At 32.6% G+C, this 27,982-nt stretch overlaps 3 protein-coding genes, 1 long non-coding RNA gene and 1 other non-coding gene across 6 annotated transcripts; all 5 read right to left on the bottom strand.

Moving 5' to 3' along the window:
• Positions 1-361: 361 nt before the first annotated feature.
• Positions 362-5,852, bottom strand: LOC130810990 (protein trichome berefringence-like 7). 2 transcript variants are annotated; one of them, XM_057677111.1, is made up of 4 exons: positions 4,691-5,852; positions 2,089-2,247; positions 945-1,260; positions 362-812 (listed from the first exon to the last, which is right to left on the bottom strand). In XM_057677111.1, exons 1-3 carry the CDS (start codon positions 5,584-5,586, stop codon positions 951-953), a joined length of 1,365 nt encoding a protein of 454 aa, XP_057533094.1. In that variant the 5' UTR covers positions 5,587-5,852; the 3' UTR covers positions 362-812; positions 945-950. The 2 variants fall into 2 exon arrangements, with proteins under 2 accessions (XP_057533094.1, XP_057533093.1); XM_057677110.1 differs by having other exon boundaries at positions 362-817; positions 4,691-5,851.
• Positions 5,853-8,733: 2,881 nt separating this feature from the next.
• Positions 8,734-10,900, bottom strand: LOC130811137 (uncharacterized). The gene is made up of 2 exons (XR_009041121.1): positions 10,499-10,900; positions 8,734-10,065 (listed from the first exon to the last, which is right to left on the bottom strand). It is a non-coding gene; the product is annotated as an uncharacterized LOC130811137 (long non-coding RNA).
• A 767-nt stretch (positions 10,901-11,667) lies between these two features.
• Positions 11,668-11,790, bottom strand: TRNAQ-UUG (transfer RNA glutamine (anticodon UUG)). The gene is made up of 2 exons: positions 11,755-11,790; positions 11,668-11,701 (listed from the first exon to the last, which is right to left on the bottom strand). It is a non-coding gene; the product is annotated as a tRNA-Gln (tRNA).
• Positions 11,791-12,010: 220 nt separating this feature from the next.
• LOC130811041 (serine carboxypeptidase-like 42) lies at positions 12,011-16,730 on the bottom strand. Its single transcript, XM_057677191.1, has 10 exons — positions 16,254-16,730; positions 15,156-15,263; positions 14,974-15,066; positions 14,583-14,675; positions 14,228-14,313; positions 13,852-14,130; positions 13,639-13,772; positions 13,099-13,191; positions 12,889-13,006; positions 12,011-12,530 (listed from the first exon to the last, which is right to left on the bottom strand). Exons 1-10 carry the CDS (start codon positions 16,480-16,482, stop codon positions 12,369-12,371), a joined length of 1,395 nt encoding a protein of 464 aa, XP_057533174.1. The 5' UTR covers positions 16,483-16,730; the 3' UTR covers positions 12,011-12,368.
• Positions 16,731-23,309: 6,579 nt separating this feature from the next.
• LOC130811121 (uncharacterized) lies at positions 23,310-27,896 on the bottom strand. Its single transcript, XM_057677298.1, has 5 exons — positions 27,396-27,896; positions 25,481-25,548; positions 25,229-25,404; positions 24,843-24,951; positions 23,310-23,781 (listed from the first exon to the last, which is right to left on the bottom strand). The coding sequence occupies exons 1-5, from the start codon at positions 27,700-27,702 to the stop codon at positions 23,479-23,481; spliced, it is 963 nt and encodes a 320-aa protein (XP_057533281.1). The 5' UTR covers positions 27,703-27,896; the 3' UTR covers positions 23,310-23,478.
• Positions 27,897-27,982: the final 86 nt, after the last annotated feature.

Below are 27,982 nucleotides of genomic sequence, written 5' to 3'. Positions count from 1 at the left end.
TATTAAGGATGGTGTGGGGTCCATTAAAAAAGGTAAATAATGAAGGGTAAGTAGTGGAGGGTAAATAGTGAAGTTAGTTGGGTAAGTAAGGTATATGAGGGTATATTCATAATTACGTGTGTGAACTAAGGATATTTAGGTAAAAAAAAGATAGACAAAAATAAAAATGGGACAACTAAAAAGACTTTGCCAAATAAAAAAATGGGACAACTAAATTGGTTCAGAGGGGGTATTTCTATTAATATTTTCAAACTAATTTTTCTTATTATACTATGCCAGAAACAATTTTTCGGAAAATATTATGAAATAATATATATTGACAAAAAAAGAGTACTTTAAATAACTCAACAATATTGATGTAGAGCTAAAAAGTTCATCAAAATTTATGCAGTAACAAATTTGGCTCTATCAAAAAGAACTTCTTACAAGATGAAAGTATCAGCAAGAATTCAAGTATATTGAAAGAGCAAGTATTCAACTACACTTTAAAGATTATCACCAGGAATTTACATACATACATACATAAGTACATACAACGGATCCAGCTGAGGATACTTGTAACATCATTCCGGAGCTTCTAGGCTTCTAGCACGCCATACACGTCTCAAGTTAACATTGAATTACAGTTAAACATCCTGATGACGAAATAAATCACCGAATACTGAAGACTGAACAGTTTTTTGACATGCTATATGTTCGAACTTTTTCTATGATCCGTGTATAAACATCCTCGCTCATGCATTTTCATCAACTATTCATCTGAGATCGAAACAACTTCCAATGATGTTTGTCCGAAAATTCAATGCGTGTTGCTTCACTTTTTACGATCAAACACAATATCGAGAAAATCAGAATTCAGATTATTGTATTTTATAAATTGCATTCTACATTAATTACTCACAAAACAAGAAATACGAGAAAAAAAGTCGCAACTTAGTACTTACCGGTATTCACTTTGAAATTTGTTGACGGGAAATTTCATCTTTGTGCAGAAGGTATGTGAATAGAATTTCATTCCACATATCGGGCAACCCAGGCAGACACCAATGACTACAATCGGGCACTGAAGGATTGTCACCGTATGTGCCCACATGTGCGTCGCTACGATATGCTCCCATCGGAGTAACATGGAGAGCGGTAACTGGTGCAGACATACTCTTGATAACCCGCAATATCACGTCAGAAACAGGGCTTCTGTCTTTGCCCTGAGTTGTCAACATCGGTCTTCGACTCAATTTGCATTTATTTCGATTACGACCGCTGTAATGATCAAAAACATTAATACTTAAGACTGATCGATTTTTTACTATCGGGACGTAAGAGATAGAGCTCGAATTATAAACTTCAAAAGAACAATTAAGTACAGAAGTGTTATTATCAAGATCTATGAAATCAATCTTGATGATTAATTCCATTTTCAAACGATGAAAATTCTAATTTCATTGAAAGAATACACAACGATGCCAAAGTGTTGCCTACATGAACCAAAACTAGTCAACGTGAGAGATTTCGGTAACAAAAATCATACTTTATTTGGTCTTGTTTTTAATTTACAACTAAGAAAATTATTTCCAATGATCGTCCACATATCACCTCCTCCATTCATTCTTATATATTGTCATATGCTCCTACAAATCCCAATACTCCATATTTTCCTTAACTCATAAGAGGCCATCTTTAGCCTACCTTTATCTCTACTAAGTGTTACTTCCTCCATTTCAATGACTTTGTTCCATTTCATTTGCGCACGTTTGCCAAAATATATATTGAAATCTTAATATTTCTAATGGTGGATAACTAAAAATTATAAAAAGTTGATGTTAATAATGCTTGCGTTGAGACGAATCAAACAAGATCCCACTTGACCATGTTTTAACTTATAGATTAAGAATAAAAAACAAATTAAGAGTGAGATGCAAATAGTGTTAGAGAATCAAACGGGGCAAAGTTACTGAAACGGAGGTAGTACAAAAAATAAGGAATGGCATCCGCGGTACATAAATGCTCTATAATGATCAAAGAAAAACGAAGGGTAAAGAGCAAACTCGCTAAAACAAAACCTGAAATAAAGCTTAAAGTGATACTCACCTCCAATGTGAAGCTTCAAATGTACGAAAGAAGACATGGGTCTTATTATGGTTTATCTTTGATTCAACCCATGATGCCCAGGTTTCAAGTGCCTTAGTCAAAGCTTTAGATACTGGCATCCCCAGTTTTAGTGATGTACCAACCTGAAAATATGTACCCCTGTGTGAATAAAACAAGTAAGAAGCAATCCAATATACAAGGGCCAATAGGATAAATAGAATTCTTCTAAAATAAATCAAATATTAGGCTTTTTTCCAATGATGCAAAAACATATAGTTGATTTGTGCAACCTTGTCCTTGTATAATAAAGAGGTTGTTCCGATTAACCCTTAATAGTAAACATCTTACTAACTTTACATAGATAAGAACTACACATATATATTTTACTATCTATTATAATCTGAAACCAGAGATCAATAAATTTTTGGCACTATCGAGAATATACCAATGTTCTAGAACAAAAATGAATTTTCATGATGTCATGAAAGAAAAGGTGGAAACTATTGAAAATAGAGATAAGAGGAAAGCATTTAAGTCAACAAGAGTCTCTTCTCCAAAATTTATTTTTTGTATGAAATTTGATTATGCTTGCACAAAGACGCAAGCTTCTTTTGAATAAGCCAAGTTATTAAGGAAGTCCACGATATATTTTGCTTAGCGTACGGAGAGAAGGTGATTTATGCTAAATCTGGAGTTTATTTGTCGAAGTATGTCCAAGAAAAGATGAGTACTGCTCTAGATATCCCTCACAACAGGCTTTGATATCATCTAGGCATGCCTACAATTGATGGTTAGGTACTAAGACTACCTTCAACACTAGCGTGCAATGGTTGATTGTAAGGAAGTAGGATGGAAAACTAAGTGCCTTCCCTTGCAAAAAGAACAATACCAACCAATCAACAAAATTCCCACGTGCAATTGGTGATGAAATAGATAAGGAAATGAGGACCATCCTGTGGGGTGAAAATGATGAGATGAGGAAAATACACCTACTATTTAGGTAATAATTCGGAAACCTAAAGAAAATGGTCTTTCTTACGAAATTAAGGTTAGTAGAACTGAATGTGCTTGGGTCAAGTGTTAAAAAGCAAATATTGTAATGGGAGGTGCAATATAGATATGTTAGAGGGGAAAAGAGTTTAGAGTCGAAGTTGAATGACCAATCCTATTCTCAATAACTGTATGGTGGCTTTTCGGCTTTTCGGCCAGCGTTCTGAGATCACACATCATCCTATCTCCAGCCTTCGGTCTAGAGCAGAAGAATTCAAACAAGCTTTAATTAGAGAAGATTGGATGGGAAATGAATTGTAAAGAGGAAGCAGAAATAAGGGTGGCTTTGAATAATACAATGGTACGCAGGAATGCAGGGACCAGGGCTGATATGGGATGCAAGTAGTGGTCTGTACTCTGAAGTCAGTCTTCACTGCGCACTTTGGTTCTTGTTCAGCTTTGAGAGCTGAATTTATGGATATGGCAAGGGGTTTACATTTAGTTTGGCAATTAGGAGACAGAAAAGCTATCGTAAGGATGGACAACTTCACATGTATGCTAATTCTTCATCAGAAGGATTATAGGGATGAATGATTTGATTGTAAGAGCGAGCCGTACTTGTGGAGCACTGCGCTACTATGAAGCAAACCGAGCCACAGATTTCTTTGGCCAAAAGGGGAGCTCGGCAGAATGATAAGCTTCCAATCTTACAAGTTTGACGTCTGGAGTTAGGAAAACTGCTTGGAACATACATCGGAAGGGTGGCTTGGAAACTTTTAATTTACACATAGTTTAATTTTTGTAGTTTTTATTTGGACTTGTCCCTCTTTTGCATGGGTGCAAGGAAAAAAAGAATTTAAACTCACTTTTCAGTGCCACTCAGAATCAAAGAACCAAGAAGCCACTCAATCATCTCCAATTTAAATTGTCTTAGGATATAAGAGCCTCACCTAAGACAAGCAGAGGTTGGTTGAAACACCCTTTATAGTTAGAACCTCAACGGAGATTCAATCAATATACTAACCTACTTGTGATCCCACATTGAAGAATTAGAGAGAGGTTGACTATCATATATACTTGATGTGCTACTCCTCCTAATACAAAAAATTGGTTTTAGGATCGAACCTCACTGGGTTTGTATGCATACAACACTCCTCTTATGCGGCTTTTGTAGCGTACAAGCCCAATTACAAATTTATTGGTTAATGTCCCTATGATCACTTATCCCTTTTGTCTAGTGAACATGCTTTTCATACCACAATTGTATCAATTGAAGCAAAGCCCTAGTCCTCTCTACAAAAATCAATAGTAATTTCTGCAGTCAAACATGATACTAAAGAGGAACCTCGACTCGAAAAGATTAATTTCAAATCTTCTCATTATTCAATGAAGTATTAAGTTATCATCATTCACTAATATAAGTCCATAAATTTATTTTCTCTCCAATAGTCATTGCTATAGTCTTAGTTTCAACATGTGCAAATACAACAATCATCAAAGCCAACATATTCAATAAATATTAGCAGCCAAAGAGGAGCAAACAAATGAAATCTATAATCAAATTGATAATCACTCTTAATAAAAACGAACAAACAAGATCTCACCAACTTACGTTTCGAAAAGCTTAGTCTTTGTCCACCAATGTCCAGTATTGAATATCAAGACATCTGAATTAATCCATTCTTCATTCACATTATCCATTTTATCAAGTCTAAGCGTCGATTTGACTCTCTTAGGGGCTCGTTTCGGTGGAGTAGTTTGCCAAACAAGATAAGTAGACCGGTAGAACTCGACTGTGAAGTTATAGGAATCAAACCTTACATTCAAAAACCTAATTTCCTTAGAAATCTTATTTTGATTAATTTCATAGACAAATCTTTTGTCTACACCCCCGGACATAAGCATACAAATAAATGATTCCCATTGTGTTCTAGTCAATGAATCACCAACAAAAACAACCCTTTTGTTCCTAAGATATTTCAAAAGAGCTTCTGCATCAAAACTTGGAATTTCACAGTTCTTAGGTTTCCATCTCCATTTCAAATAAGCTTTATCATTTCTCCCATTTGCTAAACAATTAAACCCTAGTTCAGCAAATGGGCAATCAGATGCATTATACAGAGGATACCCATCATGTGGGACCCATTTCCCATCAAACACATTACATTGACCAGTTGCATCATTAGGACCAGAAATACTAAAACCCTGATCTAAAGAATTAGGCTTTAAATCTCTAAAAAGAAACCAATATGCACCAATCAAAGCTAAAAAGAAAATAATGAAAGACCCAACAGCTAAATTTCCATTTATTGATCTAAAGATTGAGCCTTTTCCATTACCCATTAAAGTTACATCACCATAACTTGAAACCCTAGTGTAAAACTTCTTAACTTGCCCAAATGAGCTCAAATTAAGACCATTAATCAAGTCTTTAAGGAAAACCCAGTAAAGTAAAGCAAGTAGATAAATCAATGTAAGTGAACCCAGAAGCAGAATTTCATACTCCATTGGAGCAGATTTGGTGATAATAAGTTAATAGATCAGATGTAAATTTGAGAGAAATAGAGAAAGGGTTCTTGTGAAAGTGAAAAAAAAAAAAAAAAAAAACAAACAATTAAATGTGATTTCTAGAATAAGAAGAGATCTTCCAACAACTCTTGTTTCTTAAAGATGCCAACCACAAGCTGGTAGGGAGTGAGTTCATTAGTTGGAGTGGGAAACAAGGAAGCAGCAGTTAATAACATAACATAAGGCATGTTATTGATTTATGAATGAGCAAGTTATTTTGCAAGATATTTGATAAAACTAATATAAATTTTTAAATTAACAATGAAATCATTTTTATTGAGATAATATGTATATATTTATTGTATTAAAATAATTATTTATAATTTCAAATGATTAATTAAAAAAATTGGGTGATTATATAAACTCGTCTTATAGTAGACGATATCAAACAAGATAAGTTATAACATTAAATATTTTTGTTTAATATTTATTAAAAAAAATGTGTCGGCAAGTTAAAAATAACAAAAAAAATGGTAATTAATTACTCTTTTTATTTAAGTCATCTTTTTAGCTTGTTGAAAGGTCATATTAAATAAATTAATTTTATTATTTTCTTAAATTAACAATATTTAAAATTTTCATATCCATTATTTTCTTAATACATTTGTGCTATTTAAAAGAGTATTCTCGCGATCTTTTCATAAACTAGTAAATTTAAATTTTTATATCTACTATTTTTTTTAACATTTGCTTCGTTTAAAAATGTTACGATGTATTCCATGAGTCCCTAACATCTAAAAAAAAAGTTACTTTTTGACATTATTAATGTCTTTATATTTTAAGTAATATTTAAATACTTATTTAATCGTATAAAAACATAGTAATACTATGATTATATTTAACATTCATATTATATCTAAACTTATTGTTGACTTGTATAAAGAGCTTTGAATTTGTTAAGCATGACTTTTTTCTTACTATTAGTAGAGTCTCCCTTTCAAACCAGCATTAACTTTTTGGCTTCTATTTGATCTCCATGACTACACCATAAATATTTTATAGAAACGGTCTATACCATTTTTAAATGGGCTGACTTATTATATACTTTTTTTTTATTTATCTTAAGTGTCTTATTTTCTTATTTAGTTAAGTCACCGTAAATGTTTCATTTTTATTTTAGGCATGTCCACTTTACCAATTTACTTTTAATAAATTTAACTTTTTCACACTTTTACACTTACTAACCCCACTTTACCTCTATTAAAATTTAAAAATATTAAATTTTTTTCTTTTACATGTGATCCTATTTGACCACCTAAAAATGGTAAAAAGTCAAATGGAATACATTGGGTGAATAAAGGAAGTATTTTTAAAATATTGTAAATAAGCATTAAAAATGATGTAAGTAGACATTTAAGATATTGAAAGTAGACATTAAGGATACGATAAATAAGCACTAATGATAATGTAAATAGGCATTAAGAATACGTAAATAAACATTAATCTTTTAATAGGTTGAACTTGAGATACGTCTTAAGACACTAGCTGTAACAAGAATGCTAACTTAAATAGAACTTTAGGATGATTTATGATTTTATTACCCCATTTTAATTTTGCAACCATTTTATTGATATTGTAGCTATTTTTAAATATTATTATTGTCATTACAAGACAATGCGGTAAAAACCGAGGGTTCAATTGAACAAGTTGCGTGAGCGATGCTCATTTACTTTTTTTTTTGTCTTTTAATTTGCACTTAATTTTTATTTTAGGTTGTTCTACTTATTTTGTACATTTTTTATCTTTTGATAATGATTCTCACAATTATTTTTTAATCTTCTTCATAAATTTATGCTTTCTTTTAATTCCATTTACATATTTAATTCATCTCACTTATTATTTATTTATTTATCCTATTCACAAATAAAGTTGTGCAAAGGGTTAAGGGCAAAGGGTTAAGGGTCCGAATCCAACCCTTAAATATGTAAACTTTAAATGAAATGGGCTTTGAAGAGCCTATTTTAATTTACATAAATGAAGCAGGCTATTATTAGGTGTTATATAAGCTTTAAACTGACCTCTATTATTCATTTATGCTTGAATTATGATAAATTACTAGACTTATAATAGTTAATAGTCTTATTATAATTGACAAAAGCAAGTAATTAAACATAAGTCATTTATCTCAACAAGACATGTTTACTCCATGAAATTTAAAGCACAAAATTATAAACTTTTCTGTTGGGATTGGAGCGAGTTTGACCCATTTGAGTCTTTTTTTGTTTGAGTCCCACCTAATTTCGCTCATTTTTACTTGAATCCGACTCAATCCTTATCTGATCTATTATATAAGTCTATTTATGAACTACAAATTAATATTTATATCATTTTGAAAAAGATAAAAATTAATTAGTATATAGGGAATAATGGTTAACGGATATGGACTATGGTCCATATTGCAATCAAGACTTGAGAGTGGATTTGATTGTGGCATGCTCAAGTTATTTCTTCTTTTTCAGCATGCTACAACAGGACCAGGATAATGCTTACCTTCTTTGACTTCATCAACTACATGCTTTGATTATGATACTTAATAAAGCTACACAATAAGCACTATTGATTATTTAATGACCTATCTTGAATAATTTGTTATATATCAAAGGAGTAAATTAAATTTAAAACGATAAATAAATATTTAAGTAATTTCTATATGGTAAAGTTTAATTCTTTGTTTTTTACACGTAGATAAATTTATTCTATAATTTAAGATTTGTAAAAATAGGATTATGTCATATTTTTATAAGGAAATTCCACATGGTAGCATTCAGTTTTCAGGAAATACCAGTGGTAGCACTTTTTTAAGAAAATTCCACATGGTAGCATCCAATTTATGCACAAACTAATTGTCGTAGCATTTTCCGTTAAGTTCTTGTTAAATTCCGTTTGATTCATTATTTTGTAAGTTTTTTCCACATGGTAGCATCCAGTTTTTGTTCAATTTACAATTTTAATGTTTAATTCACCAATTTAATGTTTAATTCACCGTTTAATTCATTAACGCCCATAAATGTTAGTAATAATTTTGTTTTCATTCAAATTGTTGGCATTATAAAGTTTAAAAGGTAAGTAGGCAAACACTAATAATTAAATAATTCAAACGATGTATTTCATAAGCTCAAAAGGTGCATTTTAATAGTTCAAAAGGTGCTTTCCAAGCACTAATACATATTTACTTAATTAGCATTATAAAGTTCAAAAAGTACACTTCAAGAACTAGTACATATGTTCAAAGTTCAAAAACTACTATTATCAAAGTTCAAAGTTGCATATCTAGCATTAAGACGTATTTACATAATTATATTTAGGATGCTTTTGAAGATGACGGCGTAGAAATCGTCCTTTTATCCTTTTTTTGGTTAGCCTTCAATCCATCCTTGCAAGTCTTCACATTGTGTCCAAACTCCTTGCATCTCCTACACTTCACAGTCTTAGACCTTTTCCCCTTTCGTTCTTCGTTTGCATCCCTCTTTCTGTTCTATGCAGTTCTTCTAATTGCTCTCTTCATCACTGGTGGCTTAATTAGTGGGAACTGCATTTCTGGCCAACTCTCAGGGTCTGGAATAGATTTAATAGTGCTTGCATATGCTTGCTTGTACATTTTGCAACTGTACCAATCACTGCAAAACCTTATGGGATCTTGGCTTGAATGTAGAATGGCCCTCACAGCATGCTTGCAAGGGATCCCAGTGAGTTGCCATGCGTTGCACATGCATGTTCTGTCATTTAAGCTCACAAAAAAGGTGGACTTACCATCTTTAATCTCATAAAATCCATCACCAGAATTGAAAGCCTTACATGTTCTTAGAGTCTGAAATCAGGGACTTCACTCTCTTCACTATATTAGAACAGAAATTAGTGTCTATCCAGTTTTCACTCTTCTCCTTTCTTGTGGCCATCCTTACCATAGTTACCCTTACAATATTTTCAAAAGCTTTTAATGATGACTTTACTTTCATGTCATGCCACTTATCCTGTGTAGCATTCATCACAGCAATATCATGTTGAACCTCATTGTGGTCATTCAAAGGGAATATTATCTCAAACTCTTGCAAATCCTTTCTCCTAATTGGCAATTTCTCTTTTGCGGGAATGGTTTTAAGTGGTATAGGATTTTGTGACACTTGCAAAATCCCTAAGACTCCTAACTGATTTTAACACCAACCCAAATAAAAATCATTTCATTGTCATTGAACCTCTCAAACATGGTCATTAGGTCTTGATCACAATTAAGTTTAACATGATTCTATCTTCCAAACATACGCAAATGAGGGATTTTTAGAAATAAGCTTGTTAGTTTTAATGCACTCATCTTCCCAATTCATTATCAAATCCAACAAATTTACTTTATCCTTATCATTTACATCCAAATCTACTTCAACAGACAACCACTTAAAACATAAGACCATATGTTCAGGCATTCTGCAATTTAAAAATGAGAATTATAAGAAAATAAGGAAGAAAAACAAAAAAAGCCCTAATTTATTGAATTCAACCAATCAACAAATCAATAACAAATTAAATACAACAATTCAAATTAAAAGTCCAACAATTCAACACAATTGCCATAGTTTCGACCCTAATATTGCTAGTTTTCGACCAATTAAACCAATTCAACCAACAATTCAACACTCCATTACCAAAAGCCCTAATTTTGTTATTAGAATTCAACCAATAACAAATTAATAAAGCCCTAATTTTGCCCTAATTTTCGACCCAAAATAATTCTATTACTAACAACAAATCAAAACTCCATTATCAAAACCCTAAGTTGCAAACAACAACAAAAAAAGCCTAAAATCGCACGACAAAGACAATAGAACAAGAAGGAAGCAGGAGAAGGAAGAAGCCATACCTGTGAAGCTTCGAAGGAGATGGCAGGTCACAGTAGTTGCAAGCTGGCCGGAGACAAGTCGAAGGAGAGGGGCTGAGAATGTAATGATACTCGAAGGAGATCAGTGGCTGGGTATAGCACTCACACTTTGAATGAACTGAAAAGGTCAGAGACAATTGAAATGCTAGCTTGTTGTTCTCGAAAATAGATGGTAACGGTGGACTAACATTTTGGTGTGTTTAAAGTTACGAAAAATTTAAACGCAAATGTTAGACCTTATTATGTGGAATTTTTTTTAAAAAGTGTTACCATTAATATTTTATGATGAAATAATATTAAAAAGTGCTATCATTTAGAATTTTTTCTATTTTATACTAATTACCAAAGAATATTAAAAAACGATTAAAAATGATGAAATAATGAAAATAGTTTCTTTATTTGATAGGTACCAATTACTAGGTAGTACAAAGCAATATAGATCCTCTATGTATTTGGTTTCTATGCAAAAACTATATTAAAACGGAAATTAAATGTCATTAAAAATATAGTATAATTATATGCTTTTGAAGGTTAACTAATGTATATGGTCAAACAAAATCACGTCAATTTGTTACATTTTATTTTACCATATAGATTTTTTTAAAGTTATCGATATCAATAATATTAAAGTGTCAAAGGTTATTAACTTTTCCATAAATAAAATAGAAAAATTTGCCCACTGTAGAGTTTGAAGCCACGACTTAACGAAATCTTTTTTTTTTTTGTTTTTTTAAATAATATCGGAATCTTAGTTTAATTGCTAATCACTCATGTGGAGTAATTTGGTAATATATCAAGGTGTTGTGCTCCTGAGCTAGACGAGTTTTTGTTACAATTAATAAAATTACTTAGAGCATAAAGCTCAAATTAGCTAAACAATCAATATACTAGAAGAAAATTATATATAGTCAAATAATAAATCGATTAAAAAATATATAATTAAATAACTGATATACTAGTAAACATTAATAGTCGAATTGTTCATCAAAGTTGGTGGTATAATCTTATTTTCAAACTAACTATTATTTTTTCCCAATAATCTTCATGACTAGGCAATAAAAAGCCTTAGTTGAAGAAGTTACACCGAAAAAAACAAAAAATTTATTTGAGAATCGAATTTCATCTCAATTATAATAAATAACGAAAAATATTGCCCACCGTGGGAATCGAACCCACGACCACAATCACCCTTTGATTAAGAATGCTAACCACCCATGTAGAGTGGTGGGGTATTATAACCCAAATATTGCGCTCTACCACTGAGCTAGGCGGGCTATTTAATCATTAACATCAATAAAACTATTTAGGCGGGCTATTTATATAACATCAATAAAATTAAAACATTCCATTCTGCAAAGTTTTCTAACCCTATTTTATTATATTTATTGCATTTGACTTTTAATATAATTTAATGTCTTATTGATCAATTAAATACTTAATTGTACACATCTAAATCTAAAAATTATAAAAAATTAATAGTATGAAAGTATGTAATTAGACGATCCGAATAAAATTTCACTTGACTATATTTTTTCTTATACATTAACCGTAATATATAAAATAAGCTAAAACGATTAAAAATGTATTTTTTCCTGCATATGGATCATGCTCTGATATGATGGATTTTCTTACTTCACACAAAAACAGTTGAACATTTTTATTTCCCATGAAAATATCAAACTTTAAGTACTTGCAAATTCTCAAATCACACAAGAATCTGACTCCTTCGAGCCAGATTCCAACACACTCGAATAACATAAATCTATGCTCACTTTCTTGCAGTTGAAACTGTTGAATATTCGATTATCCTACGTTATATTCTATATCACTTTACTAGCCCTCTTGAATATAGTTAGTCGGATAATTTAGTTGTACTCGGCAGTCTTTTGCCTCGAACAAATGAACTAAACAAATGCAACGCCCTTGATGGCTGCGCGTAAGGTACCATGTGTGCAGCTCCCCTTACAGTCGCAAACGTCAGTAAGCCTCCGTATTCTGTTGCCCATCCTCCTACCTGTAATTCGAGTGCGCTGTGCTGCCTTAGTACTTCATTGTTTCTAGAATAATTTGCGCATTACAGCCTTAAAATTTAACATATTTGTAAATTACAGACTCAATGTTCATTTTTTACGAATTACAGCCACCAAAGTATCAAAGTTCAAGCCAAAAACACAGGACACTTAACCTAAAATTCCGACCAACAAAATGGTCGGAATTTGGTGTTTTGGCCAAAACCTGTAAACTTTGATACTTTGATGGCTGTAATTCACAAAAAAATTAACATTGAAAGTGTTAAACTTTAAGGCTGTAATTCACAAATTATTCTTGATTTTACTTTGTGAATAAGAAGAGAATGATGTGAGACAGTTTACCTGTCCTTTGTGAAACCATGCTCCATAAGGGACAGTGGCCTTGAATTTAAGGTCGTGTGCAAGCTCACGAACAAGGGTGCGTGAGCCAAGCAACGGCACGACAGAATCTTGGTCTCCGCTGTAGACAGTACAAAAGATGTTAATACGTTGTGATTATGAGTAATCAGACTAACGATTATCAGGATGTTTGAAGTTTTGTCGAGTAATTACCTAAACACCCAGATAGGAATATGATGCAAAAGTATCCTTTTGAGGAGAGGAAGCATATCTAAACTACCATCAGTATCACTGTAATTCAGATTTCTGTACAAGAGAAGTATAGTCAGAATAATCTAGGGGTAAATCAGATTAAGAAGCATTGCGTAGTATTCAATTCAATACCGGTTACTATACCCTGTCGTATTCTAAACTACCATCTTCGGTATTTCTCGCCCTCTTTCTAAGTACCCTGAGTTTCAAATTTCGATTTTCCTTACCGGTTTACTATACCCCGTTGTAGCACATGCTTATACAATTCTCAAAAAAATTTGTCAGTGTATAAAAATAAAGCTACTAAATCAGATCATCAGAAGCCGTGAAACATGATTCGCTAGTTAATTCGCCTTTTGAATTCGTGATTCGCTCAAAATGGTTCAAAAATAGCTTAAAACTGACTATAATTCGCTTTTTACGATTCGCGATTTGCAACATGATTAGCGAATCATGTGACACTGATCAGTAGACAGAGTAGTTTCATAGAGGTATACACACCCGCTGCACATAGACCATGGATAAGGCAGGTTAGTTCGATTAGCATGAAGTGCTTTCTGTACTTCGGGAAGATTGAAGTAGAATCTCCTTTCGTAAGTCATACAAACATCGACTCCCATGCTCATTTTAGTAGCCTGAAAAAGAAACAATGTTCATAATTAAGAACAAAAATCAATTCGTTCATAATGAATATCTGACCTTTCTTCAACTCACCATCTTTTTAAGCCGCAGTTCTTGCTCCACAATAGATGGATAACAAACATCAAGAATAACATCGTAGTTGTTAATATAATCACCAACAATGTTGTTTGCTTGTGATATTGCGTTGTTGCAAGAATCGGATTCGTTATGAGGACTTGGAAAAGTATAGTCCTCAAAATTACATTGATTCATGATGGTAAGGCCAATTTCATCTGATATCATTCCATGGGACCAGAAGTACTCGTACGTTGCGGGAACATCCCTATCGAGTTTGAGTAATGGATTACCAATCTAATTCGCAAAAGAGAAAGCAAAACAAATCGACATGTTAGTTACATTGTAAGATGTGGAACAAAATAAGAGAGGAAGCGAAATGTCACAAACTTACGGCAACTCCTTTCAAGCTGAGCTTGGACGCTCTTGAGTGAGCATTATAGTCCAACACGGCAACAGCTAGTTGTGGTATGTAATGCCCTGTCGAATAAACACTGGCCCATGTAAGTTGCAACAGGTCAAGCACGGAGAAAGTACATAAATGCTCTACAATGATAAAAAAAAAAAAAAAAAAAAAACTCTGATTTATCGTATACTTCCTCTGCGTTTTAATAGTCATAACATTTCTACCAAAAGCTCTCACGTGTTTGACATAAAGTTGCAACTAGTTAAGTACGGAGGAACTACAAAAATGCTCTATAATGATCAAAGAAAAACGAAGGGTAAAAAGCAAACTCGCTAAAACAAACCTGCATAGCTCTCCCCGGTGAGAAACAAATCTCTTGATTTGAATTCGGGAAACTTCTTCATCCAATTTACAAGAAATGTGAGCATATCCTTAGCTGCAGAAAATGCAGGAGTTTGATTTAGTCCAAGCAAATGCTTCATAGTCCATAGCATAGTGCAAAAATAAGGCCACGTTGTATCATATCAGTCTCTTTGTAAAGGTTTTCAGATATACCAAACCGATATTAGCCGCATTGTCTAGGTGTTAAAAAACGCATTTTAGGCCGTATCAAAAGATATCTCATGAATTTTGGCCGATATATGGCTAAAACAACAGCCGCATCACTTCTGTTACCGCATAAATATATCGTTACAATATTTTTTTACACTATGGAAGATAGTCATAGACCATACCTGAGGCAGCATCTCCAGTATTATAATCAGATGATGTGTTTGAATACGACCATCCCACTCCGGCAGGTGACTCAACAAACAAGAGATTTGAAGCTGCACATAAGGAATATCAGATTAGCCTGTCTGAATCTTGTGTAGTATTTAACAGCAAAACATGAATTCAACTAAAAAAAAGTTCCCACCTTTATTCCAAGACATGGAATTCCTCCTTAGGCCTCTACCATCACCTCTTGGGAAAAAAGGGCCCAATTCTGTAAATGCACCACCACCCATGGAAGAGCAACCAGGCCCTGCATATTATTCCTTGTTTTGAGTTTTCAAACTAGTAGTATTTGCATTTTTTCCATTATGGTTAGCGTAATTCTCGATGGAGCCAAAGATTTATACTCCTTTGTTTTGGATTATAATAAACTACGCTAATGACTCGTTAAATGGACTTTCTTGTTCATAAAGTTACACATCATGTTTGCTATCAACGATTCTTCAGAAATAATCTCTTTCTTTTGAAAGGATACAAGGGTAGAGTTACATCCAATCAGAAACATGAGTTGGCCTAATAGCTGAATATTTTTTCTTTTATTACCACTACAACAAACATTCAATTCTCAACATTCACGTGAATGATTAAATTTCATTCCTCTTTTCTATAGAGATTCTCAGCCATACTCCAGAATAACTATAATAGCAATAAATTCAACTAGGATATGTTAGAGAATATAACATATCATGGACCTCAATCCTCATCTTTTGGTTGAGTCGGTTCCTTGACATGGTATCAAAGCTAACGTGACAAGAGGTCACGAATTTGAATCTCAACCACCCATAATTTAAAGTAGAATATTAAAAGACTGTGCACATCAATAGGCTCTCGGGTGAAAAAATGTGCTAGAGTATAAGACATGTCCTAGAGCATAACCATCAGCTTGCTTTTGGTTAGATAAAGGAATTAAACTACAGTAATTAATAAATCCCAAGATTTTCCACTAAAAGAGGAAACAAAGAAAAACACAAAAGCACCCAACTTTGTCCTTAGTTGATTACAAAAACACACTCAAAAGTAAAACACCCTGCCATATTCAAACAATACAAAACAAATCCTTTAAATTTTAGTCCTTCCACAAGAAAACAAACAAAATCATTGGTTCTTGCACCATTTTCCAGATCCAAAACCAAATTTCTAAAATTAAAACAAATAAAAGTACTTAATCAAATTACAAAACAATAACAGTAAACTGATACTAGAAACTTCTAGAAACACTAAAAAGAGTGATAGAATCTACCTCCATTAAGCCAGAGAGTAAGGGGTTTATGATGAGGGTCATTTTCTGCTTCAACAAAGTAATAGAACAAGCTTCTTCCAGCCTTAACATCCACATCAATATACCCAGCAAATTGTTTGAACCCTACTTTTGGTTGGCCTGGTAGATTTATCACTAAGTCCTCCATTGGATACCCATTTGCTTTAATACCCACCATTAAAACAACCAACAACCACCATAAAGTAGCCATTTTTAGAGGATGTGTAGTTCTTAAGGGTAAAACCCAATTTGCAGTTGTGAAGGAAAATGTTAAATGTGAGACCTTTTATATAGTAGTACTGCTTAAGAGTCCTTGAATAAATAAATGCTAGAGTACAAGTGAAAAGATAAAAAGTTTAGTAGTAATATCATTTTCATTGGGAATTTATTGAATATACTCCTTTGTATTGGCCAAATAGCCCCATCTACTTTTGGAATGAAGATTAGTGGGTTAAGTATTGGAGTAATTAGAATCTCAAAAAAAAAAAAATATTGGTGTAATTAGAAATAAAGGAGAAAATACGGAGTAATCTTTCCTACACTATTTTGGTGCTTTCATTTTATGTTGTAGGATTATATCTACCTTGAGGATTTTATTTGACTACACGTATTTCTCTTGCCTTCTCTAGTACATGTATAATTTGTCTTTTTCTCAGACTTTGACTTTATGCGGGACGTTGAGTTGATGATCATGACCATGACCATGATCAGAAATTAAAGAGAAAATATAAAATTAAAAAACTAAAAAACATATATCCGAAAAAGAAATGATACACTATGAGGAACTAAAATGAAAAAATTAAGTGGAATAAAATAGTAGATAAAATATGGCGGTCACGCCAAAGAGGAACTTAATGCTTGGGCTATAGACCATGATTGCCTGACTGGTATCATTTGAATGAAAACTCTATTTATATTAAACTGTATATAATTGTCTAAGATTGATTCGATTAATTGAATCTAGATATAATTCTATTCGACTTTAAATAATTCTCATATAAAATACAAATTAAATTATCAACATATATATATACACACTAAATACTTTAATTCTACCCAAGATATCATATTCCAAATTCATTTAAACTTTAAATATACAGACTAGAGTTGTATAACATACTTCCTGTGTAACTTTTATTTTGCTATTTAAACATTTCTCTACAACATGTCATTAAACTTTTAAATGAACAAAATAAGAAAAACAATTAACACATAAAAGTCATAGCCGAATTGATTGGTTCAACACACTACACTTAGTGAAAAGGTGAGTGTGGGACCCACACTAATAATTTAATATCTTTAAACTGTCACGCCAAAAGAAGTGATAGGATAAGTGTAAGAGGAGGTGGGAAAATTATGATAAAATAGACTTTATTGTAATTTGTAATGCTAAAAAAAACTGAAATTCTGTTGAAGGAGATACACGTGACTGATGGGTCTATCTTCTTAGGGGTAGTGTGTGAGCTTTGTACTTACTTGTATTATTTAAAACAGATTTGACGATTCGATATTTATCCAACGTTATAATTAAATTCGACTTGATCTGATTTTAAAATAAATAGAAAATTATATAAAATTAATTTGGATACAAAATTCGATTTTAACTCGACCCGAAATACTTAGCACGAAATAGACTCCTTGACTCGGATGAACAACTATACTCCTTCGTCCCGTAGTCATATGGTTATAAGTATTTTTCCTTTTTAAATCATTTTAATTTGCTATAGATTTTCATGAAAATATGCCATTATTTTCTATTTATTTACATCCTTACTTTTTTTAATATCATTTATACAATTTAAATGATTATATTATTTTTTTAATTTTCATGCAAAATATAATTGTGGCAATTTCTTAGGAACAAAATAAATATGTAATTGTAACATTTTTCGTAAAAACCCATTTCATCTGTGCCTACTTATTTATTATTATTTGCTATTTACGTCCATCCCATTTATTTTACATAATTTTTATTTTTGAATAATAATTTACTACTTTTTTTAATTTCATTTATATATTTAGTACTCTATTAAATTCATTCACAATTCTTATTAACTATCCATATATAAAAACATTAAAAAAAATCCACATTTGTGTAGAAATAATAATTTTCTAGATGTTTGGGTAGTATCAGTATCATGTAGGGATGGTCATGGGTCAAGGACCCTGTTAGACCCGCCCCCAAGCCGTCCCTTTTTTAAGGGTCTGGGTCTTATTTTTCGAGACCCATCGAATTCAAGTCGGATTTGGATCCAGAAAATATTTGACGGATTCGGGTTCGGGTCTCAAGGTGCAGACCCGAACCCAGACCCGACCTCGAGACCCAAACCCTAGACCCACCCCTCAGACTCGGACTCGGACCCTATACAATCAAATATTTTTTTTTACTTTTTAGTAATTATTTTGTATTTGAATTTCATGGACTCGAACAAGTGTTTGTAATACGATATTAAGTTGCTTACAAAAATACAAAAAGACTCACAAAAGGTTCAATTTTGACAATCAAAGAGACTTTGTTTAAGACTCATTAAGAATCCATCAAGGACCCTAGACCCGTCAAATCTAAAGGGTCTGGGTCTGAATCTGAAAATTTTGAATCCTTAGGGTCCGAATTCAGATTTAAATCTATAAAAAATAAAGGATCTGGGTCCGAATCTATCCAAACTTGCCATGACCATCCCTAGTATCACGTAATGTTTACGTTAAGAGGGCAGTATCTTTTTAGGATTCAATTTCCATGTCACGTTTTTTGTTTTCTGAAAAAAGTCACAAATAACTTGTTCGGCTTTTGTGGAACGAAAAATGGCAGCAAAACTGTGAGAGGAAATGATACTTAGGAAATTTTCAATTATTGGGTCTTTTGTTGAATACAGTAATTGCTTTGTATTCATTTTTTAGTTTTATATTGAGGTGATCTTTTCGTGAAACGATTTTAATTGGTTTAGTTTAAAGTATTTTTGAAAAAATTTATATTTATTTGTCTTTTTTTTAAAAAACACTTTCTAGGAGGTCAGTTTTCTTTATTTTAATGTTTTTTTTATCGATGAATCGTTAAAATAGACCTATTTCATAGTGAGACGGTTGCATACAAAACCAATTATTTTTTAGTTATTATTTACTTTTCAATAGAATAGTCAAAAATAGTCTATTGAATTGATTACCTCGGAGTAACATATTAAAACTGTCAATTTTTGGTGTCGGTTTTGGTTTGATAAACTTTTTTCGATTTTTTGGGTTGGGTTGTTTTCGCATTACAATCTTACTTATTATGATTTTTGAATTCTGAGTTCTGACACATTCATGTTGATTTAAAATATGATAAAAAAATTATTATAACTCCCTTTTAGCTATTTATTTTTCATTTAAAATTTTTTTTGTTTGCTTCATTAACATTATTAGACTGATAAATGATATTATAATCTTGCTTAGATTAAAATACTAACTACAAATTTATTTCACTCCCTCATTCAACTAACTATAAGTTTATTCCACTCCCTGATTCAATTCAATTCGAATTGTCATTACACCAAAAATTAAAATAACATAAAAAAAAAAGTTTTTCGAAGTACTGATTCTTAAAAATTGGGATGTGGAGTGTGTACTATGGAGTACTAATTTAGATCCCACCTTCAATCCTAATTATAATTACATCTTTTATTTTTAAATATGCTTTTTACTTTTACAAAAAGTAGGTCTAAAAACTTTATAATATAGTATTAATTTTCCTAATAAATAATATGTATCAAATCAAATGATACTTTATATTTTATTTAGAATATTTTGTAACCTTTTAAATATTAAATTAATTTCACAAATTATTATAAGAGACGGTCTTCCGAGAGACGCATTAGATATATGGGCTAAATAGCCCAATCAATATAAATTAAAGAGAAACAAAGAAAGTGAATTTTTTGTTTTAAGATCGTTACTTTAAGAGACCATCACTCATAAAAATAGCTAAATTAATTTTATTTAATATGTCATTTATCAAACGTACCCAAAATCATTTACCCAACTCACCCTAGGGCACCCTCACCTAAACATCAGCCCCCACCCAAGCCCAACCCAACCCAGCCCATGCCTCCATCATGATTAAGACATAAAAAGCAGGTCATGTGCTTTTATATTTCCTAATTCCTAGAGCCCCGTCATTTTTATTTAGTATTAGAGACCTTTTAAGTCTAGGCGCTCTCTCCATCATCACTATTCCCTCAATTTCAATAAAAGATGCTACTTTGTACTTTGAATTAGGACAAATTATTCTATAAGACAATCTTATTGAAAAATGTATTTTATATTTAAGTTAAATAATTTATTTAATAATAAATTATAATAATATAGGTTTATTAAAATATTAAAATGTATAGATATAATTTAAAGAATTTTATAACTTATTATCCAAAAATAAAATGAAATAGACTAAAATGAAAAATAATGCTAAATGAGTTAAATAGAGAGAGCATTTAAAAGTCTACTTTGTAGGAGCTAATCATATCTATTTAAGCTCCAATTACAATTAGTTTGACTCATGGGGTGTTTCATTAACCACTTATAAAAGATAATTGATTAGGTTTTTTTAATTGGTTTAACCAACTGATTTTAATATTGCTACTAATTTTAAACATGCTACTCTTAATTTTGAACAAGCTGATAGGAGAAATTTATTCAAAAATAGTCGATTCATAATAACAAACTGATAGGAGAAAGATCGTATCGTACTCATTTGGATTAAATCTCATTTAGGTGAACGGGTTCTTCGGCATATTGCTCGTACTACCACTTCTCAATCCACATGGATTGCCATTGAAAAATACTTTCAATCTCAAACCAAAGCTAAATATCATCATCTCACAAATCAACTCCGCACTCTTCAAAAAGGCTCTTTATCTATGTTTGAATACATTGAAAGGAAACGCAACATTGCTGACAGTTTAGCAGAATGTGGCCATGTTGTATCCGCTCTTGATCTCATGCAATCTATCATTAATGGTCTTGATGTCTCTTATCAACCATTCAAATCAGCCTACAAACTAAATCGTATTTTAATGGTACTTTACTCCAAGAAGAAACTGATGTTACTTCTACTAATGATGGTTTACTTCCCACCCCACCTCCATCTGTCAATCTTAGTCATTCTTATCATCGTCCTTCCACTACCACCATAGCTTCTAATAATCGTTCCTATCACACTCACTCTCCTACTCCCCATCATTTATCTAATTCTCTAAAAACTGCTCACACTTAGCGTGGCCATACAACAAGTAATTTTCGTCCCACTTATCAAATTTGTGACAAGGTTGGACATATTGCAAAGGATTGTTATTATAGAACCAACCTAAACTCTTATCCTACAAAACATACTAACCCCTCTCGTCCTCAACGACGCCAATCTCCAAATGCTGAAGCATTCTTTGCATCTCCATCTACTATTGTTGATCCTTCTTGGTACCTAGACTCTGGAGCAAGCCATCATGTGAGCAACCAACTTGACAACCTTTCACTACATTCTGATTATTCTGGCGAGGATATACTCACCGTTGGAAATGGTATGACTCTTCCTATTACTCATTGTGGCTCCAGCATTCTGCCTGTATCTCCTTCCCCCTTAAAACTATCAAATATTTTGATTGTTCCTCGTATTACTATAAATACTTTCATCCTCATTGTTGCTTGGTTAAGAATTTACAGGGACAAATTCTACTTAAAGGCCACGTTGAGCATGACCTATATCGTCTTCCACAGGTCTCCTCCTCTACTCCTTGAGTCTATCTTGGAGAACGTACTTCTTTGGTTGGTTGGCACAGGAGATTAGCACATCCCTACTTAGTTGTTCTCAGGAAATTAGTTCATAAGTTTAATCTCCCTATCTCTTCCAAATATTTTCCAACTGTTTGTGAGCTTTGTCAATTAGGCAAAAGCCATCGCACCCCTCTCCCTGCTCTTCATACTTCTAGTTCTAAGTTTTTTGAGTTGGCTTATTCTGATGTTTGGACTAATTCTGTTCTATCAATAAATGGTCATCGATATTTTGTTTTATTCTTAGATGATCACTCTAAATTTATATGGATTTATTTTATGACACAAAAATTTCAAGTGTTCTGTATTTTTCAACGGTTTAAATCTAGTTGAAACTCAATTCAATACCAAAATCAAACAACTACAAACTGATTGCGGTGGTGAATAACATAATGTCTCAAAACTCATTGAATCTCTTGGAATTATACATTGTGTCTCTTGCCCACATGCTCAAGAACAAAATGGCACTGCTGAACGCAGAAATCGAATAATAGTTGAGAAGGGGCTAACGCTTGTTGCTCAAGCTTCTCTTCCTATGCTATTTTGGGAACAAGCCTTTCACACAAGTGTTTATCTCTCAAATCGTACCACAACTCCTATTCTAGACCACAAATCTCCTTATCAAACCTTATATAACAAAGTACCAAAATACAACTTCTTAAAAACTTTTGGTTGTCTTTGCTTTTCATATCTTCGCCCATACAACACTCACAAACTAGAATTCCGATCTCTACCATGCCTTTTTCTTTGGTACAGTTCCAAACACAAAAGGTTTTGCTGCTATCATATTCCTACCTCTCAAATGTACATTGCTAGACACGTCATTTTTGATGAATCTCAATTTCCATACCTCTCGCAAATGGTATTAACAGAAGACTCTCAATCTAGAACAAGTAATTCCTATACTCAAGCAATAGCTACACAAAGTCAAAGCACTAATATGGATAGAGAATCTCCTTGATTATATCTCCCTTAATCATAGTTATTCTCCTCCTTAATTATTTCCATCAATTAAATAGAATTATTCTTGTTGCTATTATAGTTGTATGTAATTATCTCCTTCCTATGTTAGTTCTTTCTCTTACATGTATATAATATAGATCATGTACTCATACAAATAAAATAACAGAAGTTCCTCTTATCAAACCTACTATTGCTATCTTCTCTATAAGGCTTATAATGATCACATAATGAATTTATGTGGAATAGACAAAACTCTATGGAGCGGTGGTTCTTAACATGTACAAAGTTACAGGTAAACAAATCATTATGACTCGGAAAAACCTCATAACTTAAGCTACATTTTATGATTTACAACAACCAGTGCTATATCGAAAGAATGTTCGAGTAGCAAGGGCACCAAAATCTCTACAAATTCAACATCAAATGTATGTAGTTAAATATAACCATATCATATTTCGGAGTACAACCGAGCTAAACGAATCGAATCGAACGGAGTTGTTACCCGCAATTCGCGCTGTTTTTTACTCATCGGTCTTCCTTTTCCTGCTTTTTCTCTATTAATTCTCACATCAGCTAAACCCCAAGTACAACATTTAGTTTCCAGATCAAGAGAAACTAGCCTGAAAACACCATCGTTCTCACTAGCTGAGCTGGCACTTTCATCGAGGTATTTGACATATATATTCCTCTCTTTGAACCTGTCGAGTTCCTCTGGAATGCGAATGACTCTCTCAACACCAGGAGACGACACCTAAAATGATCAGAAAAGGAGAAAAGTCGGAAACTATTCGCAATCTCTGATAACAGTGTGTTAAAGACTAAAACTAATCGAAAAGCACTTCGGTTTTCTTGTTTATTTAATGTTAAATAGTTATTATCAGTGAAGCAGAAAGATCCATATTTCTTTGGCTGTAGAAATCAAAATTGCCCTTTAAACTGTCGACACTCTTCATTTAATGTCAAAAAATAGAACAGATATATATCATCAGATCAAGAGTTTAAACACCCTCTTTTCTATCTCAGTTTTAAGACATAAGGATATTATCAATGTTGATGCAACACTAAGTTTCATAACTACTTGCCATAATTTCAAGAATGCAACAAATTCTAGAACAACCCATCTTGTATGAGACTGTCTCACCGTGACACAGGTCCATACAAAAGGCCCATTAGTAAAAAAACATAAAAAAAACAATGAAAACTGAATCACAAATTGTTGTGAGAGATGGTCACAAACGCAATATATGGGCTAAATAGCCCAATTAGTACAAATTAAAGAGAAAATAAAAATGTGGGCTTCTTGTTTTGAAGTAGTCTCTTTGAGAGACGGTCCCTCACAATAGCAGCTGAAACTGAATTCCCACTTGAACAAGAAGCGTTTTTTTTTTTAAATAGTTTGGGCTGACCCAGCTGAAGTAGCCTCATGGTGAGACGGCTTCAATAGAGAATTAGAGGCACAAATTCTTGTATGAGATGGACTCGCCGTGAGACGTGCCCCATACTTGGGTTAAATAGCCAAATAACAGAAACTTTTAGCATAATAGACCTTTTGTATGGACTCGTCTCACGATGACTTGTTTTAAGTTATCATACAATGCAGCGCCTCTTGTATGGACTCGTCTCACGGTGAGTCGGTCTCATACAAGAGGCGCTGCACTGTATGATAACTTAAAACAACGAGCAATACAAAACTCCTTATGCAAACAAAGTGATCTTGTATATCATCTCCAAGTTGAAGTTCTATCTTTTATGGAGGATGAGCTAAAAAAAAAAGGGAACATTTTTCCAATGCAAAAAGCAGAAAACAAGTACCTCTAGATAGATATTCTCAGGTATAGTTTTAGCTACTTCTGCTTCATCTAACTGAGCCCTGTATGCTGTAGAGAACGCTTCAATGTCAGATATGCTCGGAGAACCAGACCTGTCAAATGTGGTGCTGTTACTTACAAGGACTAAACCTTCATAATAATCAACTTGCACTACAATGAAACAATTCAGATAGTAGATGTAAACTAGCAACTGGAAAAATAAAAGCAACATAGATTATAGAACGGAATAATTGCCTATTTAAATATCTTCTATCACAACTGAAACCAAACTTCTTATGCTTAATAATTTGACAAAGATGTTTTTCGGTCCACTTAAAACAAATCTGCACATGTAGGTTCATGAAGAAATGGACATAATTAGATAATTACTTGGTAGAAATCTTCTCGATACGAACTTGGATTCTCGCATTTGCTAGGGTTCTGAAGGCATAAATTCCCAAGTCACCATCAAAGGATTTAGTCACTTTTTCGGCTATTGCTAATGCTTCCTTATCCCACCATGTACCGGCAAGTGATATACCACCCCCTTCAGCACCATCTCCCGCCTTCACCAAAATTAACTCAGCTAGACGGTAATCAAAATTCAAGACATCTACAATTTCGAGTCACTAAAAAACTTACATAAACTTCAGCGTTCTCCTTTGCATATTCATCATCGAAGTAATCCTCGTCATCATCTATGAATTCCTCTACAAATCAAACAAGGGGAATCCATTCAACTAGCTATAGCTTCAAGTAACAGAAACATTATCAAATAATCAAGACAATGAATTTGTCATTTGATGCAAAAAGAGATCATAGCACTAGCTTCCCTTTGTCCCTAAATAATTGGCCATTTTACTATTATAGACTATCCCAAGAAAATCAGCCACAAAGCAAGATTGGAGGTCAAAGGGTATAAGCAAAAGCTTGAAATAGATTACTAGAATGTTAGAAGATCTTAATTATCCTTTTTCAAGAATGGAAACAATAACATCAGCAGGACCGTTAACAAAAACATCAGCATCATCATGTCAATCAGTATGGTTACCAGAATGTTAGAAGATCTTAATTATCCGCAGCAATTATCAACCACAAATGTTACAATTGAGTGGTTCCACTCACTAACAATCTTGTGTTTCAAGGATGATAGCAAGCATATGGATAGTCGAATCCTTTGTATTACAAATTTATCAAACGTGAGCAATTTGAGATGCAATTTTGCAAGTTTCTTGGCGCTATTGCGGAGATAATGACGAAACCATTGAACACACATTTCTTTAAAGGACTTTAGTACATGCTTGAAATCATCATATGCAATGTGTAAAGGTCATTCAAGTTTGATGGGCATATTGTAATCACTACGCTTTAATTGGTTAGTACTCCGCTTAAATGGTTTACATGCTAGGGTATTTTAAAGATTCTAATCACTACTATAACAACAATGTAAAGATTTAGTCCCTCTAGGATCAACTACATAAACTAAAAACAAAGGCAGAGATAATAATAGTAGAAGTAATACTTAACACTAGTCCACAACCAATAAAATCAATTCCACCCATCAATTACCTATATTTTCTTTATCCACTCATTTCTATCTATTGTTAATTGTTGTATGCTCCAATAAACTTTGGCCTACCTCTTCCTCTTCTAAGCTCCAAAGTTTCAACCTTCCATTGTTGTATTTTTCGGTCTTCTAAAGATTCTAACAATGAGAAGCTATAATTGTCCATGCCCAATAGAGACAAAGATTTATGATTCATTGGTCTCAGATTATAATGAACTAATACTCTTGAAATCAAAGGTCAAAAGACTCTTGTTATTATATACATGAACTTCCAAACATCATCAAGCCTAGAGCCAAATGGAAATAGAACTACAAGCACTACGAAATTTAGATTGATGAAATGCGAACAAAAAAATCAGAGTAAAGTGAACCTTTCAATAACAATATTAGTTTTTCTCCTTCATCATCATCACCAATCAATAATCATCATAAACATCATCATTATCATACCCGGTACATCCCGCTCATAGAATTTAGTTTTTCTCCTTCTAACTTGCAATTTACTTTTATACATAGTGTTAGTATATAACATATATTGGGACATCAACCATCAGCTTAACGCTTAATCATTTGGATGAGGTCATGGGTACGAATCTCAATCAACCTTATTTAAAGTGGAATATTTAACGTCGGATATGAGGAAGGGTATGTGTTGCATCTATTCTTCTAATCTAAAGGACTCTCGTGTAAGGGGATGACTCTCGTGTGAGGGGATGTATTAGAGTATATAACATATTTAGACATATCAAAACCATTAGATTAAACTTTTGATTGAATTAGTTCCTGACACATACTAATTGACAAATTCCTGTTTTTTCTACAAGATAAACTACATTTGAGTAATGAACATTGTTTAAACATTAAAGCAAAGCGATATCTGGAAATTTCGAATGCAATATACTAAATAATACTAAACAAATTCAAATTATGCACACTTAATACCGACATATGGATTAAAAAGGGATAATAAAGAGAAGTAAGATGAAATACCATCATCAAAATCATCGGTGATTAAGAGTTCATCATCTCCTAAATCTTCAAAATCTTCATCATCATCATCACTTTGAATTACTTCTTCAATAATAGTTGGTTGAAAAGCTGAAAACTCAGGCGGGGAATTCTTCTTCTTCTTTGCGTATGTGATTGCAATTGAAGAACAAGATTTGTTCCTAAGGTAATAAAAGTGTATAGGGTAATTGCAAAAACCAAGAAGTAGCTTATCCTTGTTGTTTACTGGGTGATTCGAATTCGTTGAAGAAATCAAAGAAAGGTTTAAATTCAAAGTAATTAAATCCATTTATGTTGTTGGGTTTATCTGTTTGTGTAGAAAAATGCATTCAAAAATGGTGAAAGTGGATTTTTGTTGTAGAGTATAGTTCGATACTATTTTTTTCAGGGGTTCAGGATTTCTAATAAATAAATAAATAAATTAGTATGCTAAATTAACTTAAATTAACAAAAATTAATCCGAGTCTAGAATTGACAGACAAGAAAAAAAGTGACGTTACTACTTGCTCAAAAAAATTTACAAGTGGAATTCGAATTCTTGTTAATGGCACGCTTTGATCCTAACGCCA

This window comes from Amaranthus tricolor, chromosome 4 (assembly GCF_026212465.1).
Source record: "Amaranthus tricolor cultivar Red isolate AtriRed21 chromosome 4, ASM2621246v1, whole genome shotgun sequence".
Taxonomy (NCBI): domain Eukaryota; kingdom Viridiplantae; phylum Streptophyta; class Magnoliopsida; order Caryophyllales; family Amaranthaceae; genus Amaranthus; species Amaranthus tricolor.
This window is presented reverse-complemented; position numbering and strand designations above follow the sequence as displayed.